Below are 12957 nucleotides of genomic sequence, written 5' to 3' on the forward strand. Positions count from 1 at the left end.
AAAAAATTGGATTTGGAAAAATTAAACTTTTTAAGAAATTTGCAAGAACTTTGATTAGTTCCGAATCGATTTGCTTGATAGAATTCTATTTTTGATTATTATTAAGAGATTACAGAACGTTGCCGATTATTAGTCACTCACAGAAGATCCGGTCGGAAATGGTGAATGATGGCACATAGCGCGAGGCCGCTCTTCCAGGAGCTGGTCAGGTTGGTGACGTGCACGTTCCTGTAGCCTTCCGTCTGCTTCTGACACCAGGTTAGGAGCTTGTTGGGTCTAACATCTGATTCTGATCAGACAAGAACAAGACACCAGGAGGAATCTTAGTAGTGGACATGGCATACTTTGTATTTAAAAGGAAATACCACCCAACTATATCTCCAGCTTTTACACTGTGGGGAGCGACTAAGAATACCCAGACAGCTTAGATAACCGAGAGGCAAAATCCCATTTGGGCGCCAACTATCTCTCCCGACACAACCATCATACGGGAGAGTGGAGCTGACGCAAGACTCATCCGGCAGCAACTACTCCCCGCCTGGACAACGAAAGGATCGAGCGGCTAAAATGAAATTGCTTGCTCCTTATTTTCCCCAATCATTATCTGTAGGAAAAGAGCGACATTAGATTGTCACTCAATCATCCCGAAATTTGGTCCTACCTACTGTGTAAGGAGGCCATAAACTGTGACCCTCATTGATTCCCATATTGATGACGAGCAGATTCTTTACATATCTGCACCTCCAGCAGTAATGTTTTATCTGCCCCAAATAAAGGAGAACGGGAACTCGGAGGGAGAACTTTGCACCATACATACCATGCCTGGTTATGCCTACGGATCTTCGGATAGAGCTGGCTCTTTCCAGAGGACATCCATGTAATTCCCCAGTGAAGTATAAGTGTTTAACCTGCAAGAAAAACACATGGATCAATATATAATATTGTCTTGGGAGTTCTAACGAAAGGCTCCTTTTAGCAGATTCTCACTTACACGACTGTTCACTTTCGGTCTAGAAAAAAAAAACCTCGATATTGTGACATTGGCAGTCACACGGTACTGAGAGGCTAAATACAACTTTTGCATATTCATGGCGGGTTTTCCACAACAAAGTGGATGAGTTTTCCTTTATTTTTCTGCAGAATCCACACAGAAATTGCCTTTGTTTGCATTGCAGCAGGTTAAGGGCTCCTACAGACATGTGATCCCTCAAAACATTGCATCATGCTCGGTCCAATGTTATTCAATGAGGCTCTGCGTATGTGTGATTTTTTTTCTTGGACTGAGGTGGTCCAAGGAAAAAAATCACAACGTTCTCGATTTGCCTCCGATTGGACGGTACTCAGCCATTTATCCGTGGAAAACTATTACATCTATTGAATGGGAGGAATAGAACTAAGCAAGAGCATGTGTGAAAAAGACTTGGGTATACTAATAGATCACAGACTGCACATGAGTCAACAGTATGATGCAGCAGCAGAAAAGGCAAACACAATTCTAGGATGTATTAAGAGAAGCATAGAGTCTAGATCACGTGAAGTAATTATCCCCCTCTACGTTTCCTTGGTCACACCTTAAAAAAAAAAGGTTGCATGACCTTAGCCTGATGGAAACTTTTAGTGCAGATTTTACCCTTTCATTTCAATAGGGACCCTAAAGCCCCAGGTTGGACCGCTGGCCTGACATTGTTCTGTTGTGGTTCCGACACACAAAAAGCACATAAAAACATAAGTAAGTGCAGGAAAATATGTGCAGATTTTAGATGTAGAAACAATTACAGACTGCACATGAGTCAACAATGTGATGCAGCAGCAAAAAAGGCAAACAGAGTTCTAGGATGTATTAAGAGAAGCAGAGTCTAGATCACTTGAAGTCATTATCCCCCTCTACGTTTCCTGCACAAGAGACAAATGTGCTCTGACATAAACGTAACAAAAATGCAACAAAAAAAAGCAAAATCTGCTTTTTTAGACAAGCTTTTTACTGTCAAATTATTGCCTTAGGGAAAAAAAAAACAAAGCAAAAACGCAACGTGTGAACACAGCCTTACACAACAAGCGGAGATCTTGAAAACAGCAAGGAACTGAAACACAGAACACGTTAGGAAGTTGCAGAATTTTACATCATACAGTGATTTTTCAAGTCCAGCAATGCAATTTAAAGGGAAACCAGTTCCCACAGATCAGCTGTGTTTTTTAACCTGCTTCACATGATCCGAGCTTTTTCCAAGCACAGCAGAGGTAAGACAAATATCTCGGCAGCAGGCGGCCGCTGGGTCACTGTTACTTTGTATCAGAGATTACACCCGTCTCACACTGCGCACATGTAAATATACACTTCTCCCGCCTGAAGGAATATCCATCACCATCACAGGTTACAGTAAAGTCTCAATCAGCAATTTCTGCAGCAGTGCGGTCATATTACAAAGCGACGGCACAAAGACGATCGCCTGGAACTCCAGGACAAAGTCCCAACATGAACTACAAACAGAACTGATATAAATAATCCCAATATTCCAGTAACCATAGAGATAAGGCTGATACATAGTAACAGCTCACATAAATAAGAAGTAACCCACGGCGATACAGCGCTGTTTACACTGGTGTTTAATAAACTGGATCACTCCTGGTGAGACCGCTTCAATTAATAATGATGTGTATCCTACCATATAACTTTGGAGAAGAAATTGCTCGGACATTCCGAAATTGGTTTTGGGCAGATTCTCTTGATTCAATTTGGTCAAATAAAGTTGGTCTGAGTTTTAAGTGCCCCGATTGCCATGAAAAGATGTTTTTTTATACTGTATGGTTTCTAAAAACCCTATAATAATGATTAGCCTCAAGCGGTCATGTGGGAGGCGACACATGTCGTGATGGAGGATGGGGAACGGCGGCAGCATAAAGACAGCTGAAGGTCTGGGACTGGTGAGTAGAATATATATTATTATTTTATCATCTTCAAATGCAGACAACCACTACTCATGCAAATTAAATCCCAAAATTATATATATATATAGCTGGCCTTGTGATGTAAAACCCAGAGAAGCAGTCTCCAGCACAAATAGTGGTGAGAGGTTTTGTTAATGGGCCCGGATTTTGGGTCCAGGTTGCAGGAACGGCCACTAGAGCTGGCTGGGACTGGCAATTCCCTTACCTCCAGTTCCAGGACTTGAAATGTGCTAGTTAAGGCAATCTAGCTGCCTCACTTAGGGTCTGTGTGTGGAAAGAGGAAGAGGCCGGGTGAACCAGTTACTGAGTACTGTACCTGTTTACTTTACGTTACATTGGTTTGCCGGAGAAAAGCCATTTTTTTCGTTGAAGATTTATGAAGGTAAATAATTTTTTATTATTTGACTGAGAACTGTGGCTACCTCAAGTGCTGCCAAAAAGTGGAATTGCTACAAAATATATCCATATTTATCCATAATATATATATATATATATATATTTGTTTAATATTTTAAATAAAGGCACCTGTAATAAAATCTCTTGAACAAATTATAGTTATGTCTTTGTTGCTGATGTGCAAGAAATAAGGTGAAACTGACAATGCAATTAGCCCCTTCGGTCGAGAATTTGGTCTGAATCCCCCCAAAAATGAGAATCAGACTTAATCCCTAAAGGAGCCAATAAGTGAGACAAGGGGAGAATATTTCAGACAGGCACTACAATGTATCCTACTTCTTGTGCCCACCGGAATAGACGGACACAACCGTAAAATCAGCTAAGAGGTCCATTTGAACTCCACTTTTCTCACTGTACTCTATGGCTCTGATGAAGGTTCTGTCTAAATCCGTTTTTTTTTTTTCATGGAAAACCATATGGAAACGGCAAAATGGAATGTGAATGGCCCCTAAGGAACATATATATCAAATAGCAGAAGCCACTTCTCCATTCATGAGAATCTCCATGGTTAAGTCATCTACTTATTGGGGATATTTGCAGCGAGATCAAAAACCGTCCTCAGCCTCCGCGCTAATTGTCTCGCTTTCTGTTACTGACCTGATGAGCGCGGACGCAGTTGGAGTTGAGGTTGGGATATCGTGTTGCAGGGTCGATCGTATACTGGTCAAAGTTCTTGTTGATATTTTCGGGTGTCGTCTGAGGTAGTAAGCGATAGATACTTTCCCTGAAACGAGAAAATAAAAACATAACTACAGTGATAAAGAAACAGAACTTTGCACCCCCCTCTGGTGTATCATGTCTTTGCCAAAATTGCCAAGTCAGACTGTGGTCAGGATAATGGAGACTGAGGCTGTGAATGAGACGGTTAATTATGTAGCCCCTCGTACATTTCATGAGGTCATCGCGTTCTGTGTACCCCTGGGGTATAATCTTCTCTCTGTTGCGCAGCCGGGAATAAAAACTTTCACCGTAAAGCTCCAACAATCCTCATTCTTCTTTGATTTTTGACATCTAGTTTTTTTTTTACTTCGACCACAGACAAGTGAGTCAGGAATGAAACAAGACCGTACGCCATTATGTCATACATTACATCAGCTACAGACATCTTAGACTTTACCTTATATTTAGCATCGTCCTTGTAGCGATGGAAAAGGGGCTTATTGTTACCTTAGTTCCAATTACAGGGCCGGAATAAATGATCGGGGCCTTAGCATAGAGTGGGACCCCAGGAGACTCTTCATTTCTATGTTATCACAATGACATTGAGTGGATTTTGATCATATCCTGATCTGACTATATATATTTATTCTATACATATATATATATATATATATATTCTCATATATACATATGTTCTCATTCCCTAGCAAAGACGTTGTGGAGAATTTATTAAGAACGGTGTTTTTTTACGTCAAACGTAACAAAAAGCACATTGGCATAAGACGCTTCTTACTTATTAGGAGCATCACGTATATGATACAGAAGCAATCGTATATAAATATTAATAACCGGGGTCTAGGAAGCTGTTTGTCTGTTGCCGTAGATACTAAAACAACAGAACGTCAGAAGATTTGTATCGGGGAAGTATATTGTCAGTTTTTAGACTCAATCTTCACCAACCTCTACTAATGTGATGAGTGAAGTGCTACACACCTGTCCCAGGTCAGGGCTTTGCTCCCTTCATACCGGTCTGCTAAACTTTCTTGTGCTCCACGTCGGGCTTTGCAAGTAGCCTGGTGCCTATATAAGGCCCATCAAGACACACATCTGTGCCTTGGTATTAAGACTCTTTCTTAGTTTGTCTGTGCAGCATGACCTGCTCGGTACCTGTATGGGGTGTCCATGACCTCTGCTACATGTCTGCGGTCTCCAGGACTTCAGCTACCTTTCTGCGGTCTCCAGGACTTCTGCTACCTGTCTGCGGTCTCCAGGACTTCTGCTACCTGTCTGCGGTCTCCAGGACTTCAGCTACCTGTCTGCGGTCTCCAGGACTTCAGCTACCTGTCTGCCGTCTCCAGGACTTAAGCTACCTGTCTGCAGTCTCCAGGACTTCAGCTACCTGTCTGCAGTCTCCAGGACTTCTGCTACCTGTCTGCGGTCTCCAGGACTTCAGCTACCTGTCTGCAGTCTCCAGGACTTCAGCTACCTGTCTGCAGTCTCCAGGACTTCTGCTACCTGTCTGCGGTCTCCAGGACTTCAGCTACCTTTCTGCGGTCTCCAGGACTTCAGCTACCTGTCTGCGGTCTCCAGGACTTCAGCTACCTGTCTGCAGTCTCCAGGACTTCAGCTACCTGTCTGCAGTCTCCAGGACTTCAGCTACCTGTCTGCAGTCTCCAGGACTTCAGCTACCTGTCTGCAGTCTCCAGGACTTCAGCTACCTGTCTGCAGTCTCCAGGACTTCAGCTACCTGTCTGCAGTCTCCAGGACTTCAGCTACCTGTCTGCGGTCTCCAGGACTTCAGCTACCTTTCTGCGGTCTCCAGGACTTCAGCTACCTGTCTGCGGTCTCCAGGACTTCAGCTACCTGTCTGCAGTCTCCAGGACTTCAGCTACCTTTCTGCGGTCTCCAGGACTTCAGCTACCTGTCTGCGGTCTCCAGGACTTCAGCTACCTGTCTGCGGTCTCCAGGACTTCAGCTACCTGTCTGCAGTCTCCAGGACTTCAGCTACCTGTCTGCAGTCTCCAGGACTTCTGCTACCTGTCTGCGGTCTCCAGGACTTCAGCTACCTTTCTGCGGTCTCCAGGACTTCAGCTACCTGTCTGCGGTCTCCAGGACTTCAGCTACCTGTCTGCTGTCTCCAGGACTTCAGCTACCTCTCTGCAGTCTTCAGGACTTCAGCTACCTCTCTGCGGTTTCCGGGACTTCAGCTACTAGTCTGCAGTCTCTAGGACGTCAGCTACCTGTCTACAGTCTCCAGGACTTCAGCTACCTGTCTACAGTCTCCAGGACATCAGCTACCTGTCTACAGTCTCCAGGACATCAGCTACCTGTCTGTGGTCTCCAGGAAGTCAGCTACCTGTCTGTGGTCTCCAGGAAGTCAGCTAGGTGTCTGTGGTCTACAGGACTTCTGCAACCTGTCTGTGGTCTGTGGAACCTCTGCAACCTGTCTGCGGTCCCCAGAACCTCGGCAACCTGTCTGCGGTTTCCAAGACCTCTGCTATTTGTCTAAAGTCTCCAGTACCTTAGCTACCTGTTTGCGATCTCGACGACCTATGCTTCTTGTTTCCTGTGTACCTCAACTACCTCCTGCACTGACACCCGTAGCCCACGTTTCTACTCGGACCTTGGGCTTTGAGGATCAACTTCACCTAGTGAGCCTAACATAAAGTAGTGAAATGCTGGACATTTACATTTGGATATAAGTATTTATTACAAAGTTTAGTCCCATAATACAGTACAAGAAACCTTTCAGATTGTAGCAGGAATTGTTAGGAGAAAGGAGTCAAGATCGTGATACAAATCATCTGACCTCAATGATGTCTACAGATGGAAATAGAGAGCTTTATAATCATGGTTTATTTCTGCAACAAAAATCACTTGGTAGCCTTAGCCTAAAGAAATACCCATATTAAACCAGGGTCACCTAGTGGCCATATTGCCTAGTTAAATCTTAAAGAGTAAACTTTTTTTGCTTAATTATTGATCAACGTGAAAGAAGTATATATTTAATAGGGAAAAAATATAACAGTAGTAGAGTTACATTTAGTTGACGGAAGGGGGAACCTGTATTGTAAGCACAAAGGGGCTTTCGCTGGTGGTATCAAACATGGCACCTCAGCTCCTGAACCCTAAGCTTGAAAGGGAGGCAAATGGTCTGTAACTAAGCAGAATATTTCCTATTAACTGTATAGAGAAGGGTGGGGGAGCCACAGGATATTTGAAATGCAAGGTCATAAATTAGTCCATCACTCACTCACAAACAGAAACTTCTACATGGGCCAAACTGGGTCATCCTGCAAATATGAGCCCTTGGTCAGGACTATAAAAAGCTGGGTGGCACAAAACAAAGTTGTTCACAAGTGGGGGCTCCCGATGCTGCTTCAGATACATAATTAATTTTCTCCTTCACCCAACGAAACAGAATAACAATAGGCATTTCTGTTATTTCTCCCTTTTTATTTTATAACTGTTTCGCATATTTGTGTGTCGTTTTATTTTTACCTTTTTATATCTTTTACTGTATATTTTTATATTAAAGTGTAATATATTTAATAAGTTTGATCCTTGTATGCTCTAAAGAATCTGTAGCCTTTTAGAGAGAGTGGGACCTTTTGATCGTCAGACAGTAACATATTTCGGGGACTCATCACTCTGTGCGTTTGAGCGTGCATGATTTATGCTCACTTTATAGCCTAGAACAGAGGTTGAGAGTTGAGCTGAGTGAGATGAGATAAATTAGCCTTTGAGGCGCACCCCACGTCACGTGCTGAAGTGTGTACATGGCAATCAATCTTTGCAAACTTATGAATCTTTGTAATATACTCCATTACTTATTTTGCTTCCTTCCCTTTCAAACACCTCTGAAAGTGCTTTTTTCACTGCCTAGTTCCTGTTTAAGAAGCTGCTTTGAACTGCTGCTCTAGCAAGAATCCGTACTCAAACTCAATGCACAAACACACTTCTTATATGAGGTTTTCTTCTCCCTTCCTTCACAATCAGACAGTGATAATGAAAGGAGTGTGTGTAAATAGTGTTAGAGTACAGATTACTTCTAGAGCAGCAATTCAAAGCAGCTTTTAAAAGAACACGAACTAAGCAGTTAAAAGAAAACTTTCATAGTTTTAAGGTTGAAAGAAGACACAAGTCTATAATGTTCAACCTATAATCTAAGACGATGATCCAGAAGAAGACAAAAATCCCATGAGGCAGATGGCAATTTCCCCATTCCTTCGGTCAATAAATACATTTAAGAAAAAAGGTTTTGTTTCTCTTTAAATAATGAGGCCTTGTCTACCTGGGTTTGTGCAGAAGCAAAGAACTAATGTCTTACCGTTCAGCCAGGATCTCGAGAGGCGGCGACCCCTGAGACCAACTCTTCACCATCCAGGCTGTATCAAAGGCGGCCAGAAATCCCCGGGCACAGCCCGTACCCATCGGCCAGAAAGGCTGAAAGGAAGAGCAGACTATAAAGCCGCCATCTCTATGCAGGAAAATACATTGAGATAAGAGGCCAAGATTTTCCAACCAACCTCTAACAAGCTGTCACCAACAAGAGCCACCAGAAGGTGATGCCCATAGCGTTCCCTGACCAGGGCGGCATCTTCAGAGGCGTACATAGAGGTGAAATCAAACATGGCCACATCCGGCTGCCCATAGTGATTGATGGCAAAATCCAAAGATGGCAGCTGGTAATTGGTGGCAAAGTCAGCAGCTTCTCTTGCATAGGACTGCAGGTTCTCCTGGTCTACATTCTCTGCACATAGCAACATCTCTGCATCAACATAATCCTGAAAATATAGAACATTTCAGGTTACTGGTTTCCATAGCACGTACCTCAGGTCCGAGAAAACCACCCCAGCGACATCCACCTACATTCAATATGACGCCTTTATCCAGCAGACTTTGCTTCTTTGCCGTCATTACAAAGTAATGTGTGCTGTCCTTGTAATACACAATGTTCTCAAGATCGATCCCTGAAAGCAAAAGACAACAACGGTAAGAAAGATGACTGTACAATGAAGAGGACATTTTACAGGGTGAAAATCAAGAGAGTAAGTTCTGTGCAGACAATGTGCAAGCAGGGAATGCTGGGAGATGTCAGCTCTGAAGCTGCAGAATTTATGTACACCATGACTACCAACAAAATAGTGAGTGCAGCTCTGGAGTATAATACAAGATGTAAGTCAGGATCAGTAATGTAATGTATGTACACAGTGACTGCACCAGCAGAATAGTGAGTGCAGCTCTGGAGTATAATACAAGATGTAACTCAGGATCAGTAATGTAATGTATGTACACAGTGACTGCACCAGCAGAATAGTGAGCACAGCTCTGGAGTATAATACAAGATGTAAGTCAGGATCAGTACAGGATCAGTAATGTATGTACACAGTGACTGCACCAGCAGAATAGTGAGTGCAGCTCTGGAGTATAATACAGGATGTAACTCAGGATCAGTAATGTAATGTATGTACACAGTGACTGCACCAGCAGAATAGTGAGTGCAGCTCTGGAGTATAATACAGGATGTAACTCAGGATCAGTAATGTATGTACACAGTGATTCCACCAGCAGAATAGTGAGTGCAGCTCTGGAGTATAATACAGGATGTAACTCAGGATCAGTACAGGATCAGTAATGTATGTACACAGCGACTGCACCAGCAGAATAGTGAGTGCAGCTCTGGAGTATAATACAGGATGTAACTCAGGATCAGTAATGTAATGTATGTACACAGTGACTGCACCAGCAGAATAGTGAGTGCAGCTCTGGGGTATAATACAGGATGTAACTCAGGATCAGTAATGTAATGTATGTACACAGTGACTGCACCAGCAGAATAGTGAGTGCAGCTCTGGGGTATAATACAGGATGTAACTCAGGATCAGTAATGTAATGTATGTACACAGTGACTGCACCAGCAGAATAGTGAGTGCAGCTCTGAAGTATAATACAGGAGGTAACTCAGGATCAGTACAGGATCAGTAATGTAATGTACACAGTGACTGCACCAGCAGAATAGTGAGTGCAGCTCTGGGGTATAATACAGGATGTAACTCAGGATGAGTAATGTAATGTATGTACATGGTGACTGCACCAGCAGAATAGTGAATTCAGCTCTGGAGTATAATACAGAATGTAACTCAGGATCAGTAATGTAATGTATGTACACAGTGACTGCACCAGCAGAATAGTGAGTGCAGCTCTGGGGTATAATACAGGATGTAACTCAGGATGAGTAATGTAATGTATGTACATGGTGACTGCACCAGCAGAATAGTGAATTCAGCTCTGGAGTATAATACAGGATGTAACTCAGGATCAGTAATGTAATGTATGTACACAGTGACTGCACCAGCAGAATAGTGAGTGCAGCTCTGGAGTATAATACAGGATGTAACTCAGGATCAGTAATGTAATGTATGTACACAGTGACTGCACCAGCAGAATAGTGAGTGCAGCTCTGGAGTATAATACAGGATGTAACTCAGGATCAGTAATGTAATGTATGTACACAGTGACTGCACCAGCAGAATAGTGAGTGCAGCTCTGGGGTATAATACAGGATGTAACTCAGGATCAGTAATGTAATGTATGTGCATAGTGACTGCACCAGTAGAATAGTGAGTGCAGCTCTGGGGTATAATACAGGATGTAACTCAGGATCAGTAATGTAATGTATGTACACAGTGACTGCACCAGCAGAATAGTGAGTTCAGCTCAGGAGTAGAATACATGATGTAACTCAGGATCAGTACAGGATCAGTAATGTAATGTAATGTATGTACACAGTGACTGCACCAGCAGAATAGTGAGTGCAGCTCTGGGGTATAATACAGGATGTAACTCAGGATCAGTAATGTAATGTATGTACACAGTGACTGCACCAGCAGAATAGTGAGTGCAGCTCTGGGGTATGATACAGGATGTAACTCAGGATGAGTAATGTAATGTATGTACATGGTGACTGCACCAGCAGAATAGTGAATTCAGCTCTGGAGTATAATACAGGATGTAACTCAGGATCAGTAATGTAATGTATGTACACAGTGACTGCACCAGCAGAATAGTGAGTGCAGCTCTGGAGTATAATACAGGATGTAACTCAGGATCAGTAATGTAATGTATGTACACAGTGACTGCACCAGCAGAATAGTGAGTGCAGCTCTGAGGGTATAATACAGGATGTAACTCAGGATCAGTAATGTAATGTATGTACACAGTGACTGCACCAGCAGAATAGTGAGTGCAGCTCTGGGGTATAATACAGGATGTAACTCAGGATGAGTAATGTAATGTATGTACATGGTGACTGCACCAGCAGAATAGTGAATTCAGCTCTGGAGTATAATACAGGATGTAACTCAGGATCAGTAATGTAATGTATGTACACAGTGACTGCACCAGCAGAATAGTGAGTGCAGCTCTGGAGTATAATACAGGATGTAACTCAGGATCAGTAATGTAATGTATGTACACAGTGACTGCACCAGCAGAATAGTGAGTGCAGCTCTGGGGTATAATACAGGATGTAACTCAGGATCAGTAATGTATGTATGTACACAGTGACTGCACCAGCAGAATAGTGAGTGCAGCTCTGGGGTATAATACAGGATGTAACTCAGGATCAGTAATGTAATGTATGTGCATAGTGACTGCACCAGCAGAATAGTGAGTGCAGCTCTGGGGTATAATACAGGATGTAACTCAGGATCAGTAATGTAATGTATGTACACAGTGACTGCACCAGCAGAATAGTGAGTTCAGCTCAGAAGTAGAATACATGATGTAACTCAGGATCAGTACAGGATCAGTAATGTAATGTAATGTATGTACATGGTGACTGCACCAGCAGAATAGTGAGTTCAGCTCTGGAGTAAAAGCTTAGTAATATAATATTTTGAAAATAACTAATTGTTACCATCTAATAACAAAGCCTTATCACCTAATTTCCTGGTGCACTTTCTTATTTGGTTTCTGGTCTAGTGAAATACAAAATAAGGGGCTAATTCATCAATGCTGGTGCAGCAAACAAACGCGCTATGCCAGTCTTGCTGAAATTAATGAAGGTGCCGCATTAAGAGACATATGACACCGTGAATTTGGCGCCTCTGTGCAGTGCGCCAGACATGCTGCTCCAGTCACAGACTGTCGTGGAGGCGACACATTGCAATGTATAATGCGAGTTGTGTGCAGATCCTGAACCATTGGGGTCTTCTGTGAAGATTGAGCTCAGAATGAAGAAAAAAGGTGAATAATTGTCAATGTAATGGTGTACTTCTATTTACACTCAAGACAATCGATGCCATGTAATAAATCGTGAGCACTTTTCTGTGCACGTTAGGAGAACAATAGACGCTGAGTACAGATGGCTCCGCCGCAGTCATTTCCACGTAAAGAGGATTTGAAGGAGAATTTCTTTTGTGCAGTAAAGGCCACGACGTGAACTATTGCTCGGCCTCCGGGATCTCTCTGTGCCCCCTGCTCCTGTCACCCGCATCACGTGCTTCTGTTTACTCCGCACGCGCAGAATGAGGACAAACCTGTTTCTTCCTTTAAGTCTTGAAAGAATTTCTGATTGAAGATAAAGGCGACTCCGCTGATCTCCTCCACTTTGGCTTCTGCCGTCGTGTTTCTGTTCACGAAGTTGGCGGTGATGGCGATGGCCAGCTTACCTCGAAATTCTTTCCTCTTAAAACCTGCAAAACAGAATCTGTAAGAAAGCAGCTGCAATGCCGACCCGCACTCTCCCCCTCTGAAATACTTTGCGATGCAGGAAGTCTTTTGCAGACCTCTTGACATCATGACACAGACCCAATACAATCCTGTCCTCAGTCTGTGCCCATCACCTTGTCTCCATTTACCCCCTCACATCACTATATTGCACCTGTCTCT

General features: G+C 43.1%; 2 protein-coding genes across 7 annotated transcripts in view; one reads left to right on the forward strand and one right to left on the reverse strand.

Moving 5' to 3' along the window:
• Positions 1 to 12957, forward strand: part of DKK3 (dickkopf WNT signaling pathway inhibitor 3) — a 413056-nt gene that overhangs the window by 157717 nt on the left and 242382 nt on the right. The gene's annotated exons all lie outside the window — the stretch shown is intronic.
• The window catches only part of MICAL2 (microtubule associated monooxygenase, calponin and LIM domain containing 2), a 264685-nt gene that overhangs the window by 135192 nt on the left and 116536 nt on the right, over positions 1 to 12957 (reverse strand). For all 5 annotated transcript variants that reach the window (XM_069740179.1, XM_069740178.1, XM_069740180.1 and 2 more), the window contains exons 6-12: positions 12606 to 12761; positions 8935 to 9035; positions 8592 to 8849; positions 8393 to 8508; positions 4000 to 4126; positions 818 to 908; positions 142 to 289 (exon numbers count right to left, since the gene is read on the reverse strand). In XM_069740179.1, the coding sequence (XP_069596280.1) occupies positions 142 to 289; positions 818 to 908; positions 4000 to 4126; positions 8393 to 8508; positions 8592 to 8849; positions 8935 to 9035; positions 12606 to 12761 (997 nt within the window). The remainder of the gene's footprint in view (positions 1 to 141; positions 290 to 817; positions 909 to 3999; positions 4127 to 8392; positions 8509 to 8591; positions 8850 to 8934; positions 9036 to 12605; positions 12762 to 12957) is intronic.

The sequence above is a fragment of the Ranitomeya imitator genome, chromosome 9 (assembly GCF_032444005.1).
Source record: "Ranitomeya imitator isolate aRanImi1 chromosome 9, aRanImi1.pri, whole genome shotgun sequence".
Classification (NCBI taxonomy): Eukaryota; Metazoa; Chordata; class Amphibia; order Anura; family Dendrobatidae; genus Ranitomeya; species Ranitomeya imitator.